General features: G+C 42.9%; 1 protein-coding gene across 3 annotated transcripts; it reads right to left on the reverse strand.

The window, feature by feature from the left end:
* Positions 1–175: 175 nt before the first annotated feature.
* On the reverse strand, positions 176–11,161 carry LOC139404692 (zinc finger homeobox protein 2-like). 3 transcript variants are annotated; one of them, XM_071147299.1, is made up of 5 exons: positions 11,004–11,161; positions 8,955–9,107; positions 8,451–8,511; positions 3,967–8,153; positions 176–3,640 (listed from the first exon to the last, which is right to left on the reverse strand). In XM_071147299.1, exons 1-5 carry the CDS (start codon positions 11,007–11,009, stop codon positions 3,245–3,247), a joined length of 4,803 nt encoding a protein of 1,600 aa, XP_071003400.1. In that variant the 5' UTR covers positions 11,010–11,161; the 3' UTR covers positions 176–3,244. The 3 variants fall into 3 exon arrangements, with proteins under 3 accessions (XP_071003400.1, XP_071003399.1, XP_071003401.1); XM_071147298.1 differs by lacking the exon at positions 11,004–11,161 and adding an exon at positions 10,460–10,796; XM_071147300.1 differs by lacking the exon at positions 11,004–11,161 and adding an exon at positions 9,651–9,853 and having other exon boundaries at positions 177–3,640.
* Positions 11,162–19,409: the final 8,248 nt, after the last annotated feature.

Raw genomic sequence — 19,409 nt, forward strand, 5'->3', positions numbered from 1 at the left:
AGCAGATCAGGTTGGGTTGCAGATTCGGTTGTAATCTAGACCCTAAATATCTAACTGTAAACAACATGCATATTGAGAGCTCCTCATGGAGTAGAACTCTCATCACCTTATTCTACTGTATTCCTCTCTAGAAGCATCCACACCTCCAGGCCACATAGGCATATCCAGTGAATTTGCAAATACTCTTGGTTATGATAACATGTAGACAATCACAAGTGACTGGTGAGATTCATTTAACAAGCTGAGGAGCAATGAACTCAACTGACATACCAATAACATGGTAATAGGACCAGTTTTGTTGTTCAATTAAAATGTATTTATTTTCTGTATACCAAAGAAAACCAAATGGCGATCCAACACAAAATGAGAGTACAAGTAAGGAAAAAAAGCTGAATCAATATGCTAACACACTTATAACACACTGCCACCATTATTGTTCAATATTCATACCAATAGAAATTCTCTTTCTTGAGTAAAGAGACATCATTAAAACCGTTATGAGTCAACAATCAAAACAGTGATGAATAATGATAAAAATAGCAGAAGTAGTAGTTATAACAATAGTGATAATCAAGTGACAATGAATAGTGAATAGAATAAAAAGCATATCTCCATAAAACTACCTTGGACTGATCCCAGACTTGGAGCACAGCACTGTAACCCAGTCCTTGTTTTTAGACAAGCTACAGCTCGACACCATAACAAAAGAAAATAAAATAAAAAAGATTAGTAATTATGAAGGATATTTTAAAACGTGTAGTCTATGAGCCAAATCAAGTGCCTGCCCCAGGTTGTGAAGGCTGAAATGCATTCATCTGTAGCTCATGGTAAAAATCTTGGACTGGCTCAAATGTCAAGCCATGGGAGTTCCTTTACAGTTTGCATGAAGAACATCTCTGCTGCTCTGTCAACCTCAAGATTGCTTTTTGGTTTTTTTAAATGACAGAAAGCAAAAGGAAGGATAACTTTGGAATATTATTTTTTTCTTAATATATTTCTTTAAAAAAAGTGTAATTTGTCATTTTGCATTTTGTCAAAACTATTAATAGTAACATTATTAATATACAACTTAAAACAGAAGGAAAAATATCTTTAGTATTTTATGTGTCCTTCAAAACAGCACCTTTCATAGTTTGTGCGGTCTTGACTTTTTGCATGTCCCAATTGCTTACAGAAGTATCCCCAGTAAGACAAAGGTGACGACTAGAGTACCCAACTGACTCCCTTCTCCTGGATTGCATTGTTTCTACCCATACACAGATAAGTACTAGCTTGCAACCACATATGTTTCAAGACAGAAAAAAAAGAAATTACATCTCAGAAATTAAACCCCGTTCTTTTCTAGTCCTTGTTGTCAAGTCTGTTTCATTTGACCTCCCCAGGAAGTTGATGTATCCTGAACAAAAATATAAAAACGCAACAATTAACTGTTTTACTGAGTTACAGTTCATATGAGGGTATCAGTCAACTTAAATAAATTCATTAGGCCCTAATCTATGAATTTCACATAATTGGGAATACAGATATGCATCTGTTGGTCAAGGATAACTTAAAAAAAGAAGAAGAAATGGGCCTCAGGATGTCATCACAGTATTGCTGTGCTTCCATAACCCCACCATGGGGTACTTTGTTCACAACGTTGACATTAGCAAACTGCTCGCCCACAAGACGCCATACACATGGTCTGCGGTTGAGGCCAAATTCTCAAAAACAACGTTGGAGGTGGCTTGTGGTAGATAAACTAACATTAAATTCTCTAGCAACAGCTCTGGTGGCTATTCCTGCATTCCAATTGTACACTCAAAACTTGAGACATCTGTGGCATTGTGTTGTAACAAAACGGCAAAAAAATTAAGTGGCCTTTTATTGTCTCCAACACAAGGGGCACTTGTGTAAGGATAGCTTGTTGATATGCCACACCTGTCAGGTGGATAGATTATCTTGGCAAAGGAGAAATGCTCACAAACAGGGATGTAATCACATTTGTGTGTTCTTGGACAATTTCTGGGATCTTTTTTTCTGCTCATGAAACAACACTTTACATGTTGCATTTATATTTGTGTTCAGTGTAAATTGTTTGTTAAGGAATATCACTCGTTTCAATCTTACACTTGAAATGATTTGTTGTGGATATTTTTCATTGACCAAATAAGGAAATGTTATTTTCTTGTTCAACATTCATTCAATAGATCTTAAAAACACCAGTAGTGAATTAATAAATTTAGAAATAATTTAACAAGTGTCAGGACTAAGACTTTCCTTGCACAGCAGTAAGGTCTGATCCGTTTTGTTTGGTGTTTAATGAGTTAATGTAGATATTTTTTTGACAGACTGCAAGTACCAAAAAACAATGTTTCCAATGTAATTAATGTAACTTACAATAACACATCCAACATGCAACACGCACATCTTTCATTAAGTAGAAAGACACTGCATTAGAATGCTTAAGAATAAAAACGTTTCATACAATGTAAAACGCATCAAAGTGCCGTATAATGAGAGTCTGCCCTCTTCAGCCTCTCTTTTCCCTGTCTATAGAGGATTGTCATGAGAACAGTGAGTGGGTGTGTCTGAAATGGAACCCTATATAGTGAACTACTTTTGACCAGGGCCCATGGAGGATTCCATTTCAGCCACAGCCAGTGTGTTTACAGGAGGGGATAATCTGTTCAGTTTAACAGGCCAATTCTAGTCACAAGCAGTTAAAAGTACCTTCCGATTCCATGTGAAGTAGCATACACCATCTGAACACACGCCACCTGTATCCATACAGGAAGCTTGTAGTGACACACAATCAAGATGGCAAGTTCAACACCACTAAAAAACAGAGCTACTTCTCATTTCTGGTCCAACTCTATACAGTTGCAGGTAATCCCAGCAGTCTTTTTTTAGTCAGTCAGATAATGGCCTAATTGTTTTTTTTTGCATAAGCACAGTCTTTAGGGATAATACTGGGCCAGGATGGTTAAGGACAATATTATAACCGCAGCCCAGGACAATTTAAGGGACTGGTAAATGTTCACTCATTTGATAACTTTTGGTGAAGCAGTGTGACAACAGTGTATCCAGTTTGGACACAAGAACTCGGGAGAAAGACGTCCAATGCGAGGGAGCAAGGGTGGTAGGTGACTGGGCCTTTCCATCACACATTAAAGAATATTAGCTTGGAGGACCAGTGCCCAATGTGTTTATAAACATTTAAGGAGCCCAATGGGTCCAGTCTTTACCAGCACTGATGGGTGCCTTAGCTGGTGCTGCTGGGTAAGGGTGGGGAAGCTGAAGGGTCCTCCACACAAGACCCGGAGGCGGAAACAGAAATAGACCCGCTATCAGATTTATTGTTGATGATGGTCGCTGGCTGGCCAAAGTTAGTGGTTCTCAGAGTGGCTAAATGTCGAAGGGAGAAGACATGGGATCTTGCTGCTGCTCTGGACTCAAAGCCTGTGTTGCAGGCCTGGCACTTGCCTCTCAGCGTCTCTCGGCCTGCAGGCTGGCCCCCGGCTGGGGGAGAAGAGGGCTCCAGGACGGTCAGCTGAACCGGTTTGGGAAGGATGGGACGGTGGGCTCGCAGAGCGTTGTACTGCAGGTAGCTGCCCGAGCTCATGTCAATCGTCTTGGAGGGATCTGACGACACAGGAGACTACAAAAGACAGAGAAAAAAAAAAGTCACTCCAACACTGGCTTCTGACATACATGTTCAACAAAAGGTCACTGGTGTATTACCTCAACATACAGTTCTAGACAAGAAGCTACGTTTTAGAGCTGGTTTCCCCAGACACAGATTCAGCCTAGTCCTGGACTAAAACACATGCACAATGGAGATTTCCATTGAAATTGATTTTTTTTGTCCACAACTGGGCTTAATCTCTTTCCTAAATAGCTGCCTGTAAAGTTTTTTTTAATTATTTTTTTATAAAATATCTCCACAGACCAATTCATTGCATACTGTACAGTAAAATGTCTGACCAGTTTCTCCTGCTGCAGCCTCCAGCGTTTCTCCTTGGCGCGGGTATTCTGGAACCAGATCTGGACCACCTTGAGCGGCAGCCCGAGCTCCGTCCCTACCGCCTCACACTCCATGGCGTTAGGGTGGGCGCACGTCTCATAGCACGACTGCAGGATGGACAGCTGCAGACAGGACAGGTGTGTGCGTGGCCTGCGGGTGGTGGAGTGGTGCAGGAAGCTGCTCTCCGATGGAGAGGTCTTAGCGATGGTGACAATGCTGACTGTGGTTTGATTACTTGCGCTTGCTGTTGTGGTGGTGGTGGGGGTGGTAGTTGCCGTGGCAGCAGAGGCAGGAGCGGAGGCCGTGGCAGCAGCAGGAGCAGAGGACGTGGCAGAAATGGTGATGGCAGTGGGGGCAGCAGCTGCACCGACAGCTGTGAAGGTACGGGGTGCTGACAGACCCAACTGTTCCCTAGACAGTGTGTTGATCTTAAAGGGGCCCTTGGCCGACCAGTAATTGAGCCCATTTTGCCTTTGTGACGTCGCAGCAGGAGACTTGCTAATTGGCGTCGAGGGCAGTTTTGGCACCATGCGGTTGGTGGATCCAGGCCTGGCGAGTGGCTTCGCTTGGTTACGATCATCCACTTCTTCATCATCTTCTCCAACTTCCTCTTCAGGCGCATGTTTGGGAAGGGGGCGAGGCGGGGGAGGTCGGATTTCCTTGTGGACGACAGGGAGAGCTGGAGCGATGTTTTTGGGGGCAATTTTGACCATTGTGACATTGTTTGTCAACTCCATTTTGGTCTTTGGCACTGCAGACACACTGTGGCTCACGGAGGAAACGGAAGAGGCCACCTCCTTGGGCCTGTTTGGAACAGTTTTTTTAACATTTTCCTCCTTCTTCACCTCCATCTTTGGGATGGCCCGTACTGGATTGGCTACAGTTGAGACGCTGCTGTTGGAGTTTGATTTGGGGGTGCTGGAGAAGATGGGTTGTGACAGTGGCCAGGTGAACTTGATGAGTGGTTTGCCCACTGCTGCCAGAGTGCCATCACTGATGAAGCGAACCTCACCCTTGCGCTCCCTAGCCCGCATGTTCTGGAACCAAATCTGTACAACTTTCTTTGGGAGATGGACCCACTCTGATATCTGCTCAAACTCGTGTTTCCCAGGATTTGGGTCTTTGAAATAGCAGCCATAAAGCACATTTAGCTGCTCAGCCTGGATGATGGTCCTGGAACGTCTCATGTCGCGGTACCGCCGTGCTTTGGGCCTGCCTTTCTGGTCCCTCTCCTCTTTCTCTCTCATGTAGACAGTGCTGGCCTTGGCCATGTTATTCCCACTGACAAACCCACTGCTGTTGGAAGTCGCTTGCTCAGGTTTGACCTTGACCACAATGAGTCTCCCTTCCCCAGGTACCCCAAAAGCTGTGGGCCTTAGACCGAGTCCATCAAGCAGACGGCCCTTTTGTGCTGAAGTCTTGTCACCCGTGAGAGATGTTGAGCTGTTGCTTTTCCCAATGCTGAGATCTAAAGCAGCCTCACAGTCTCCTCCATTAGGCATGTAGTGGGAGGTGTGGGTATGGGAGGAGAGGGATGATGTAATGAGAGGGTCAGAGAACCGGGTGATGTTAGGGGGGTTTGGAAAGGCAGGTACTTTGCCTCCATCTCCTTCTGCAACTCCGAGCCCAACCACTGAGGGAGGGAGAGAGAGAACATAAGGGCTATGGAACTGATTAGAGAATGGAGTGAGGGACAGAGACAGAGGGAGGGAGTGTAGAATACCACTTGGAAGCCGTTGATGGTCAATGGTGACGGGAAGGTGGGAAGGAGGATCAGCTTGGGCCTCTAGTTGTAAATCCACGTCGGGGTCTAGTCTCTCCTTCTTAACCTCTACCTCCTCCCGCTCCAACTCCCTCTTTCTCTTTCTTCTCTTTGCTCTCTGAGCTGCGGCCTCCTCGGCATCATCGTCATCCTCAGCGTCTGAGAGGAACACAGTGGTGGAGCGCAACACCTTTCCTCCTGAACCCTTGTCTCCTGACAGTTCTACCAGAGCCTCCTCTTTAGCAGGGCTGCCTGGCCCCTCCCTCATGGAGCCACTCAGGCTGTCCTCATCACTCACAATGACAGAGGTGTAGAATTCTTCATTGTCTGAGGTCAGACACGAGTCCCCTTGGCTCTCCCTCCCCATCTCTTTACGCCCTCCACTATTTGACAAATCCATCGCGTGACTGCCAGAGGCCTCGTCGCTGACCCCACCCTCGGTCTCATCTATTGTAAGACAACCTTCCTCCTCGTCGTTATCAAGACCCTTGTATTTTTTACCATAGCCTGCAATGCTGCTCACGCGCTCTGTTCCCCCAGCTATCTGCCGCTCTTTGGCTCGTCGGGCGTCGGTGAGCCACTTGCGTACCTCCACCTCGGTGAGCCCCACCTCCCTGCCCAACGACTCGCAGTCGTCACGGGGAGGACTGGCTGCATCAGCCTCGCTACGCGACTCCAGAAACGCACGCATAACCTGTATCTGGAACTCTGACAGTATCGGGGGGCCTGAGAAGTGGCGAGCCCTGAAATGAGCATGGGGACGAGTTGAATCGGGGGAATTTAAGGTGCGTTTAGAGGGGCTAGATTCTGGGGAGCAGACAGAGGCATAAGGGCTTGTGCCAACTTCAGATTTTTGAGGGGTAGAATCAGGGCTAAGCAAAAGATTTAAAGTGGTAGGACTTAGGCTTGAGTTGCTGGTAACAGACGGTGAGCGGTCACTACACTTGTCATTGTCCCCCCCTTTCTCATCTGGCCCCATGTGACCTGCTGAGTTCCCGCTCTCTGTTGTGCTCGCTTTCATTTCAATATCTCCATCTATCATACATGACTCAGCCCTGTTATTTTTGCCTACTAAGGCGCCGAGATGCTCTTGTGCATATCCCTTACCATCCTCCTCACAAATCTCTCTTTCTCCATCACCACATTCCATGGACCAACTGTCCTCCTTCTCAGCCTTAAGTGATCCTTTCTCCTCAGCTGTCGCCTCGTTTGTGTCTTGCTTCACTTTGCTCTTGCTTGTTTGGCTGTCTTCTGAACAGGCTTGTGAGATTGCTTGGAGACCGACAGCTGGCCACTGGTTCTGTAAGCTACTGAGTCTTTGGGCTAGGATAGCTTGCTGGGCAGCATTGAGACCTAGTAGGGGTATTGACTGGGTCAGAAGCTCTGGGTTTAGTCTCTGGCTTTGTGTTTGGAGCCCATTCAGGATAAAGGGGATGAGCATCTGAGTCTGGGTTATGAGCTGAGGTGAGGCCGTGGCAGGGGATGCACCAGCCGCAAACAGAGAGGGGAGGAGGGAGGGGAGGAGGGTGTGAGAGATAGAGCTTGGGCTGGACGTGAGGAGGGTGAGAAAAGCAGAGACTGCCTGAGCAGAGGTCACAGGGGAGGAAAGCAGTGAGGGAGACGGCTGGGTTTGAATTGCATCTCCATCTTTGTTAGTCATTGCTGCAGCAGCCAGGCTTGCCGGGGTGACACAATTGCTGCTGGGGGTGCTAACCAACTGTGCAGCACTGCCCCCTGACGTAACAACTAAGTTAGTAGCCATATTGGTCCTTCCTGAATTTCCACCTGCACTGTTGGCAAAGATTCCTGCATTTCTGCTACGAGTCTGGTGCAAAACAGATTTCAAATGACTCTCCAGGGTGATGGCATGGTTGTAAGAGACTCGACACACAGTGCACTGGTAGGGCTTGTTTGATAGATATGGCCGAGACAGAAAAGGGACTGAGGGAGCGGCTGGGGTCCCATTTTCACCACCCTGTTTTAGGGATCCGGTTCTCATCCGTTGCACATGCGATGCAGAGTTGTAGTGAACACTTAATGCGGTCCTGGTAGGAAAAGCCTCTAAGCACGCATTACACTTGAATGGAGGACTGTCATCGCCTTCAGCCATTACACAATTTGTACCCCTTGACTCTTCATTGTTGTCAGGTGTTTCTGTGGACTGATCTCTCTCCTGATGCGTCTCAAAGACAACTCCACCTCCCTCCAGGTCTCTAGCTCCCTCTGCCTCCTTATCCATCTCTTTGTCTTTGTCTCCAGACCCAATGAGAGTGTGCCTACTGTCGGAATTATGTTGGGGTCCGTCAGTGTTCTCATTATTATGACACGGGTCTGAGAGGGAGGCGGAGGAGGCTTCTAAAAGCTCCAGCTGTAATGACGGAGCATCTGATGTAAAGGAGAAAGGCAAGATATTTCAACAGCTTTTTTTGGTAGATGGAACCCTGACAGCACCCGATTAATGTATTACCTGACAAACACAGTCATAGCAAAAAAAATTATGCTTGTAGGTGTAACAATACCCTCTTAGTAACAGGCGTTTAAAATTAGCACACGCTAGATGTTTAGGTTCCTCTGTCAATGTGCTTGTATCCACTATTCAAATAAATTCATAAACACAATATTGATAAACTAATCCACAGTGCAAAATGGTGGGTACTGCGGTCATTCAAAGGAGAAAGTCACCTGCGTCATGCTGAACATCGGTGTCCCCGTCCACTCCACTCGCCCCCTGTTTGGGAGCAGCCTGGTGAAGAAAACGTGATTAATTCATTCTGAAAAAGGAAACTTTACCTTAAGACTAAATTCTGCTGACACGGGAACCAACTGCTTAGCTTTGCAGTCCAACAAGAGAGCATCTTACTACAAATTGGTGACTCATTCTGCAATATTTCACATAACCAGTGATCCACTACTAATAATGCCCTAAGGGGGTAAATAAAATTCTATTGAACGGTCTACAGTCCCACAATTATGTATACACACAATGTTCAATGTACATACACACACAATGTACAATGTACATACACATAATGTACAATAATGTATCATGTATACACACACAATGTACAATAATTTATCATGTATACTGTTTAACATCCAAGTATCATTCATGACACACATCACCATAATAACAGACACCCAAGTCAAGTTTTGTAGACCCATGTGATGTAGCGTAGCACTACTCACAATGTCCAGCAGCTTGTCTACACAGTTAGGGAGCACACTATGACTGTCAGACAGGTGCAGAGAAAGGGAGCCCCTGTCTGGTAACCCTTGTTGACACAGGGGGCACAACCACACCTCGTTGCTTTCACTGCACACCGTCTCTCCAGACTTCTCCTGCAAGATCAAAATGTGTTTCAGTGGATAGAAAAATATTGCTTTGAAATTAGAACCATTTCCAGGGGTGTTTACTTGTATTATTATTATTTTTAAATGTCATAGGCTACATAGTGCAAATGTTATTTCAGTAAGTATGTTGGAAATATAAATCTACATAAACCTAAATAGTGAGAATAATCCAAGTTACGCCTCAATATAGATAACAGAAGACACACATACAGCCTATCGCTAGTCTTAATTGTTTAGGCTATACAGCCAAAATAGTATGACGAACTTGGACCAAATAAATCAATAAAAACAGACAAATAAAAATACAGAATATTTTCTGACTTGAATGCAATGTCACTTCACTTGGTACGAATAAACAGTTTTTCCACTTCAATTAAATCGTTGTGAATGGCCTGATTATTGACCTTGACCAGCATACATTTACCAAATTTCAGAGACAAGTACGATATCTAGGATCATGCAAAACATAACATGTCGCTTCATTGTAACTAATGAGCGAACCATGGGCCATTTGAACGTGATCACACACACCTATATAATAGCCTTGTAAATGGCCAGCATACCCCAACCACGAGACAATGCAGTGTTGTTCTTTTCCAAAGCCACTCGGCAGACATTAAATTGTGTAATTAGACCAAACGACCCTATTATTAGGCTACAACTTTCAATACCGGTACTTCTAAACGAATCGATGAGCGATAAAAAGATACATGTCGAATACCAACACTCCGCTGTATTGCCCACTTCCGTCCTCACCAATTAGCTAGCTAGCCGTGCCCAGAAAATATCGTTTTACCAACAAGGTTGCTTGATTATTATAGTTGAGAGAGAGAGTGCCGTGCGTTATAAAGCATAGTTTAAGGATTTATACAACGGTATTGATACATTCCCATTGCTCTTCATTCTTTAGCTAATTAAGGTACAGATTAATTAGATACGCGGAACAGTGATGAATCAATTAGCTAGCAAGCTAGTTAGTTAGCCAAGCTATCAACGTTGTGATGCTAACTAATGTTATGAAATGCAACAAACACTAGTTCCTCTGCAATTATAAAGGACGGCAAAAACAGAGACTCGAAACGTACCGCATTGATTATTCATTTACGGTGCAAAATGAAAACCAAAGGATCAAACAATCGTGCCAGCCTGTTAGCCAGCAAGATAACCCGTCGCACTCTCAACTAGCTAGTCCAGAAGACAAAAAAAATAAAATAAACTTATCCCAGGTGTACATGGCTACACATCCTGAAGCATAGCGTTCCACTACAAATAGATACATAGACGGAGTCGCTAGGCTTTTGGTTCCCATCCGAAACCTCGGCCTTGAGTGGTTCCCTTACCCCACAGATTATGGGCTTCCAATCGGGCATCCAGTATTACGCCACCCGCTGCCTGCTCAACAGCGCAAATTGAGGCCTACATGGACTAAGCTATTTAATTAATGAATATGGCTTCCCTTCACAGATGTGTAAAAAAAAAAAAAAAAAAAACGCACCCCTCCTCCCTCACCATTCCACAAAACCCAGGACGCATTTTAATGATCAGTTTCATTATCCAAGAGTTTTAGTATTCACGAACATCTTTAACAAATCATTGTAGATAGCTTCGTGCAATAATTGACCAAATAAATCAAACGCTAAGCTACTTGAAACAGACTACATGCACACTGCGCACGGCAAAGGGGGGTGGTGGGGTGAAGAGAAGGGGAGGCAGAAAAGTTTTGGACATTTATGTTCGAATTCGGTGCATATAACTATTTGATATACAACAATTCATCGTTCGATTGTTGTTCAAATGATAGTTTCAATCTTTCAAGCACAATCGCAATTAAGACATCGACAATATCGTTTAATTAACTTCTGAGCAATTAGTTAATGCATTTACCTGCATGGTCGCCGCTCCAGCACACGCTTCCTCTCGCTCTTTAAAACTGAAAAGTTTTCCTGCTCGCCCTCCCTCGCCTGTTCTCTCTCTCCCTTCGTCTCTCTCCCTCCCTCTTCTCTCTAGTAAACACACGACAGCTCCCCCCAAGGCTGATCGCTGACATTCAGCAGGGACGCAGACGTGTCGTCAATATAAAACCTTTATGTAACAATATGAGTTGATTCAAATAATATTTGTCTCGTCGAACCAGTTTTGCTGTTTAATGTAATGAGGCATGCTGAGAGTGGGCTTTTCCAGAGCCATGGCGACTGATCTGAATAAGCGTTTGTAAAATTCAATCAACCGGATTGAATCAGATTTCATACCCAACATCCTGATCCTGTATGGGGTCATCAGATTAGGATTAAAATAACTAAACAGAGTGAATAGTTTACAGATTGAAACTTTAAACAACTATATCGGAAATGTATCTCGATAAAACGTTACATTTATTTCGAAATATAGTGAGCCAATATATGTATTCGATTAAAGCTATTTGGTTTCTGTTTTGTTTCTGAGTCCAGCAATTGTAGGCTATTCAATGAGATTGACGCTTTTAACTTGGGCCTATGTAATTAGGTCACTTCTTCTACTGCTTCTTTTATATCATGGCGGTACACAAACAAACGTTTAAATCACTTCTTATTTCACCAAACACTTTTATATTAATGTACATTTTATTGCAAAGTAGTGCGTCACAATAGTTGCATTAGTCACGGGGGATTAGGGTTATAACAATGATAGAAATAGTATATTGGATATGTTTAAAAACTGTTACAGTTGTTTCCCAATCTCTGTAATGTACCTTTTCTGCGTTATTATGACGGGCTATGATGCCCGGGAATGCAGTAATTACCTAGGTGTCCACACTGCGCCTTTCTAAAATACTTGCAGCTGTCAGGGATTTAGGAAAACTCAAACTCCAACCTGTTTTGCGTGATTGTTGATCGGTAATAACTTGTTACCATATCCTTGCCACTATATGCCGTGCTTTTATGTCCGATAATTGTGTATTTATGTTATAAATATTTTATATTTTCTTTATTTTTCCCCCCTCCACATTTAGTTATGTTGGACGATTAGAGGGTTCAAGGAAAAATGGTTGTCTACCTACAAAGATACCGCCCAGAGCACTATGTAAAATGACTAAATGCACATACAGCTGCACTGTTACATTGTAACAAATAGTAGCTGACTAATGTCAGAGAAAATTCTGTACATTATAATACTTTGTTTTAGTTTGTCATGTCCTTAACTTTGTCTAATTAAAATGGTTAACACTAAAAGTATGGTCTAATTTTGTTATTACAAACATGCAATGAAAAGTTATTATGATTGGTTCCCAGGTATGTCCTGCTGTGCTGTCTAGGTGGCGTCTTCTTTTTCCCAAGGCAGTTAAGCCAAAACCACGCCCCGTTATTCAGAGAGGCGTTCTACAACGCTTTGAGCGCTCTCCAAGTCCGGAAGTGAATATCACGTAGCGCGAATTTTCAGTCACTGATTAATAACATTTTCCCTTGTATTTCAAGATTGAAAAATATAATAACATAATGTCGTGGACCGAGCTAGCCATTAACATCCCTTAACGCTCAAAGACAGATTCAATGGCTGTAGCATAGCGTATTCGACTGAATGATTAGCTAATAAATATGAGACATTATGAATAATAAGCTTTTGCTTTTACCTGTTAGTAGCCTACTAATGATAATATAACTTCAAATACCGAGATGGGTTAACTTAGCTGACCTTCAATTTAGGGAATTCAGCAGAGTTATGAGACATTTGTACAACTCATTGAAACTATGAAAATAAATACATGGGCAAATGTTACCAAACATGATAATAATAGGCCTGCATTACGGTAGACAGCTAATTGTTAAATTACACTTAACATTCTTACCTTGGAAGGTCACTGTCTCTGCGCTGATCGCCTGTGAGTGAGACAACGCTAGCTAGCCAATGGGAGCGTAATAGAACACCGGGGGCGTGGTTTTAGCTTACCTGCGTTGAGAAAAATAAAGACGCGTCTGGGTGTCATTGACCTAGTACATGGTAATTCAACCACTTTTAAAGAATAATGAACTACAAACCTGTCCATATGCGGAGTCAGTCAAATCAGAGCAATCACTTCCAGTGTCACTGAATGATACTTTCATCTGCCATTCAGCAAGTTTTGGATCCACTCTGGCTGGGGATGTTGGATGATTGGGAATGTGTCTTCCAACCTCTATCACCACACTAGTTGTGTTTGGTCTTGTTAACCTTGTTAACTTGTTAACTTGTTTACCTGACAAATGAAATACAAGATCCAAAAAAAGATCCTGCGCAATCATCATTTTTAAATACCATTTTTTAAAGAGATTTTAAGACAGGTTTATAGCAACCTTTTGAAATTTAGAAGTCCAAATGTTACCCTATAAAATGGGTTCCCAAACTTTTTCACTTAGGCCCCACTTCCAGCATTGTCATGTCTTGTGTGTTCATGTGATATTTGAGTGACTCAAACAATACAACAAAATCAATGGGCAAAAAAAAAAAAAGAGCTAAAAAATGTTAGTTGACATGGCCTAGTTGGTTTGGACATCGATGGCAAGTTATACATAACTCAGTCGGCAATGACTGACATGACAAGAGGAAAACTGCTGATGTACTATCCAATTTCGAAATTGCACCTTGTGCATTCCACTTTTACCACTTTCAGGAGTAAATTGAAATCCAGACTGAGCTAGGGGGATGAATTAAGCTAGCCATCCTCGACAACCACTGGGATTATTATGACCCTGTTGCTCCTCTATGAACATTTGAACATCTTGGCCATGTTCTGTTATTATCTCCACCCGGCACAGCCAGAACAGGACTGGCCACCCCTCATAGCCTGGTTCCTCTCTAGGTTTCTTCCTAGATTCTGGCTTTTCTAGGGAGTTTTTCCTAGCCACCGTGCTTCTACACCTGCATTGCTTGCTGTTTGGGGTTTTAGGCTGGGTTTCTGTACAGCACTTTGAGATATCAGCTGATGTAAGAAGGGCTTTATAAATACATTTGATTTGAGCTGGAGTGCTAAACTCAGTTGCTACACTTTATCAGACATGATGGCGCCGACGGAGATGGCAGCATCGCGACTAGCTCTTAAGCAACACTGCAATACTTTGTTTGTTTATGTACTCTTTTTTACGTTATTAGCTCAGGAATTGTTTTGTGTCATTACATACAGCCCGGGAAGAACTATTGTTCATCAGCCAAGATGTAGATTTGTTAAAAAAGTTTGAAATATCCAATAAATGTCGTTCCACTTCATGATTGTGTCCCACTTGTTGTTGATTCTTCACAAAAAAATACGGTTTTATATCTTTATGTTTGAAGCCTGAAATGTGGCAAAAGGTCGCAAAGTTCAAGGGGGGCGAATACTTTCGCAAGGCACTGTAAATGCCTGAAGTTACCACGTTCATCTGTTCAAACAATAGTACGCAAGTATAAACACCATGGGACCACGCAGCCGTCATACCGCTCAGGAAGGAGATGTGTTCTGTCTCCTAGAGACGAACATACTATGGTGCGAAATGTGAAAATCAATCCCAGAACAACAGCAAAAGACTTTGTGAAGATGCTGGAGGAAACAGATACAAAAGTATCTATATCCCCAGTAAAACGAGTCCTATATGAAAGGCCGCTCAGCAAGGAAGAAGCCACTGCTCCAAAACCGCAATAAAAAAGCCAGACTACGGTTTGCAACTGCACATGGGGACATAGATCGTAGTTTTTGGAGAAATGTCCTCTGGTATGATGAAACAAAATAGAACTGTTTGGCCATAATGACCATCTTCATGTTTGGAGGCTTGCAAGCCGAAGAACATCATCCCAACCATGAAGCACGAGGGTAGGAGCATAATGTTGTGGGGGTAGTTTGCTACAGGAGGGACTGGTGCATTTCACAAAATAGATGGCATCATGAAGGGAGGAAAATGATGTGGATATATTGAAGCAACATCTCAAGACATCAGTCATGAAGTTAAAGCTTGATCACAAATGGGTCTTCCAAATGGACAATGACCCCAAGCATGCTTCCAAAGTTGTGGCAAAATGGCTTAAGGACAACAAAGTCAAGGTACTGGAGTGGCCATCACAAAGCCCTGACCTCAATCCTATAGAAAATTTGTGGGCAGAACTGAAAAAGCATGTGCGAGCAAGGAGGCCTACAAACCTGACTCAGTTAGTCCAGTTCTGTCAGGAGGAATGGGCTAAAATTCACCCAACTTATTGTGGGAAGCTTGTGGAAGGCTACCGTTTGACCCAAATTTCAAGGCAATGCTACCAAATATTAATTGAGTGTATGTAAACTTCTGACCCACTTTGAATGTAAAGAAAGAAATTAAAGCTAAAATAAATCACTCTCTGCTATTATTCTGACATTTCACATTCTTAAAATAAAGTGGTGATCCTAACTGACCTAAAACAGGGAGATTTTACTAGGATTAAATGTCAGGAATTGTGAAAAACTGAGTTTAAATGTATTTGGCTAAGGTGCATGTAAACCTCCGACTTCAACTGTAGGTTAGGAATCACTGGCCACTTTTAGAAATGGATCACTAGCCACTTTAATAATGTCCCGTATCTAGCATTACTCATCTCCATAATGTATAAACCGCACTCCACACTATTCTACAGTATCTTAGTCACTGTTAAATTGTGTTTACATATTGCATCACCCATTTCAGACATATATACAGTATTGTATTCTAGACTACACCACTGACTGTTCAACAGCCATCTCCAGCACATCAGAGGCTGCTGCCTATAGACATAGATTAGGAATCACTGGCCACTTTAAGGACATGAAATACTAGCCACTTTAATAATGTCTCCGTATCTTGCATTACTTATCTCATATGTATATACTGTACTCTATACTATTCTACGGTATCTTAGTCCAATGCTGCTCTATATGTATATATATATTCTTAATCCTTTCCTTACTTAGATTTATGTGTATTTTGGCTATATGTTGGGAAACTGTTAGACATCACTTGTTAGATATTACTGCACTGTCGGGGCTAGAAGCACAAGCATTTCACTACACCTGCAAAATAAAAACGTGTATGTGACCAATACATTTTGATTTGAATGTCATCCACAAAGCATGTCCCGCAGGCTCTAGTTTGGTCTTATCTTGATTATTGTCCAGTCATATGGTCAAATGCTGCAAAGAAGGACCTAGTTAAGCTGCAGCTGGACCAGAAAATGCTCTTCATTGTAATCAGAGGGCTAATATCAACTATGCTATGCCAGACTCTCTTGGCTAAGAGTTGAGGAAAGACTGAATGCATCAATTCTTGTTTTTATAAGAAACATTAATGTGTTTGAAATTCCAAATTGTTTGCATAGTCAACTTACATACAGCACTGACACACACACTTACCCCACTAGGGGTCTTTTCACAGACCACAGGTCCAGAGCAAATTCAAGGAAACGTACAGTATTATACAGAGTGCACGGAACTCCCTTCCATCTGATATAGCACGAGTGAACAGCAAACCTGGTGTCAAAAAAACAAATAAAGCAACACCTCATGACACAACGCCTCTCTCCCATGTGACCTACTTGTTGTGTATGTACTGACATGTATGTGTAACTCATAGATGCATGCATACACACACACACACACAACGTGTAAATTGTAAAGTATTTGGTCTTCTCCGTTATGCAGTGGCGATTTTAGCATGTAAATCTTGGTCTGGCAAACAAACAAAAACGTTTGGGGGATGAACGCCAGCTAAGTCACTACACAACACTAAACAATTCAAATTATTAGGGTGAGGCACATGGGCTACTAACAGCTTACTACACAACATACACTTAGTATTACATTCTTAGCTACTGTATACATATCTCCCTGGCATATTACATAATTTATGCAGCAGCATACAATACATTTTTGGACTCACTTTGTTGTGTTGTTCTCACTTGAACAGGAAAGTGGCGCGGGGCTCCTTGTGGGCTCTAGAAAGAGCCCCGAAATCCCGATTTACAATTCCGAGTTAGATGACCGCTTAAAATTATTTTCTGTATTTTCCCAGCCGGAGCTAGTTTTATCTGAGTTCCTAGTTGTCTTGAACTCATTGAAGTCTGAGATTTCCCAGTTCCGAGTTTCTAGTTGTTTTGAAGGCGCTAGAAATCATGCTGGATTGACGGCATGGCCATTGTAAAACTTTTGTTGCCCATGGTGTTACCCCCTTCATCGTGATATTCAATTGGTAGTTACAATCTTGTCTCATCGTTGCAACTCCCATACGGACTCGGCGAAGGTCAAGAGCCAAGCCGCACTGCTTCTTGACACGCTGCTAGCCTAACCCAGAAGCCAGCAGCACCAATGTGTTGGAGGAAACACTGTCGGACTAACGACCGAAGTCAGTTTGCAGGCACTTGGCCTGCCTCAAGGAGTCGCTAGAGTACAATGAGACAAGGACATCCCGGCTGGCGAAACCCTCCCCCAACCCGGACGACGCTGGGCCAATTATGCCTCATAGGTCTCCTGGTCACGGCCGGTTGTGACACAGCCTGGGATTGAACCCGGGGCTGCAGTGGCGCCGTAGCACTCATTGTTGAATTTGCAATTTCCAACTTGTTGTATAATGTTTATGTTCAATGGCCGATGAGCACCGATATGTTTTTATCAATCATTTATCTTCATATCCTTTATTTAACTAGGCAAGTCAGTTAAGAACAAATTCTTATTTACAATGACGGCCTACACCGGCCAAACCCGGACAACACTGGGCCAATTGTGCGCCGCCCTATGGGACTCCCAATCATGGCCGGTTGTGATACAGCTCAATTCAAACCAGGGTGTCTGTAGTGGCGCGTCTAGCACTGAGATACATTGGCTTAGACTGCTGCACCACTCGGGAGCCATATGACAAGGATTGAAAAGGATTTGCCAGTAGATTGCCAACTTGATGCATGATGATGACTTCTTGTCTAACTTGCTAGCTAACATTTTGAAAGTGTGATGTTGACATGATCAGTCCAATCACAGCTATGGTAGATATGTGATTTGACTTCATTTTATCTGTGGCCAATGACCTTGAGCCTTCTAGGATGGGCACGTCCAATGTAAGTATAAGGCAGCACCCAAGTGGATTGAATTGTTTTGCTCTTCCTGTAAATTTTGTGGCGAAGTAGTGTCCCTTTGAGAGACAGAACACTGAGCCAATCACGGCGCAACTAGAGAACATTACCAACCCCTATGCTCTGTAATTTCCACTGGCTGACCCACCACCACAGAAAGCACTGAGCTAGGCTGAAACACTGCCAAAGTGCCAAAGTAACATGCAAAATGGGCAACAAAAAAAAATAAGCATGTGGACGCGTCGCCACTGCCGTTATGTGTCAGGACACTAGTAACTTGCTGTCGCCATTGGTGTCTATTAATGGGGATCATAATACAATTTTAAATAAAATCCTTGTAATTTGTTGCTATCCTTGCGGTTTTTTGGATGTCCTGATTTCAGGGTTTTCCTGTCGAGAATGCTATCCATATATAGAGTTTTATTGACATGACTTGAATTTTATAAGGTCTACGCATCCACGTTTCAACATGCACTGGCACAATTTCAGTGGGTCATGTGACAGCAGAAGTGCACAGGCCACTGAGGTTTAAGTATGGACAAAGATGTTCTCATCTATCTGTGGTATATACTAACAAGATACGTCTCTCCGAGTCCGCTCACAATGGGAGTCGTTGTCGTCAAAACGGCATGGCGGGATCTCTAGCTCACGCCTATCCTTTCTTTGGATTGGTGGATACATCTCATTATTGTAATCTTTGTTTGAATATTCGATGAGGATTGTTGACGTCAACCGCCTGGATTCAATGGCGATCGCATTGTTACAATACTATATACATAATATGACATTTAAAATGTATTTATTATTTTGGAGCTTCTGTGACTAATGTTTACTGTTCATTTTTGTGTATTATCTAATTCACTTGCATTGGCATATGTTTCCCATGCCAATAAAGCTCTTAAATTGAAATGGAATTGAGATGCCGCGGATAGAACAATGGGTTAGTTATAAACATTTTTGGAGATGCAATGCTACTAGCCTCATGCCATGAACATGCATAGCCATCTCTAGACAACTCCGATATAAAGTGTTTTTTTCTTCTCAAAGTTGCCGGGATGTCACGTATCCTACTTATTACGAAACGTATATTCGATCAAATATAAATCTTTCATTTTTTTGTTGACCAAATTCGACACTCTCATTGACCTCCATACAAAAGCTCCTTGCTTGATGGTAAAAAAAAAAAAAAACACCTGCTTTGAGGGAAACAGATTTTCAGCGGAGTTGGGTCTTCCTCTCTGGGCA

Source organism: Oncorhynchus clarkii, unplaced genomic scaffold (genome assembly GCF_045791955.1).
Source record: "Oncorhynchus clarkii lewisi isolate Uvic-CL-2024 unplaced genomic scaffold, UVic_Ocla_1.0 unplaced_contig_13633_pilon_pilon, whole genome shotgun sequence".
Classification (NCBI taxonomy): Eukaryota; Metazoa; Chordata; class Actinopteri; order Salmoniformes; family Salmonidae; genus Oncorhynchus; species Oncorhynchus clarkii.

Coding starts and splice junctions, on each gene's coding strand:
- LOC139404692 (XM_071147298.1), bottom strand. CDS start 10,489: ATGCCCGATTGGAAGCCCATAATCTGTGGG. Junction 9,108..10,459: donor GGAAGCCCATAATCTGTGGG/GTAAGGGAACCA, acceptor TTGATCTTGCAG/GAGAAGTCTGGAGAGACGGT. Junction 8,154..8,450: donor CGATGTTCAGCATGACGCAG/GTGACTTTCTCC, acceptor CCTTTACATCAG/ATGCTCCGTCATTACAGCTG.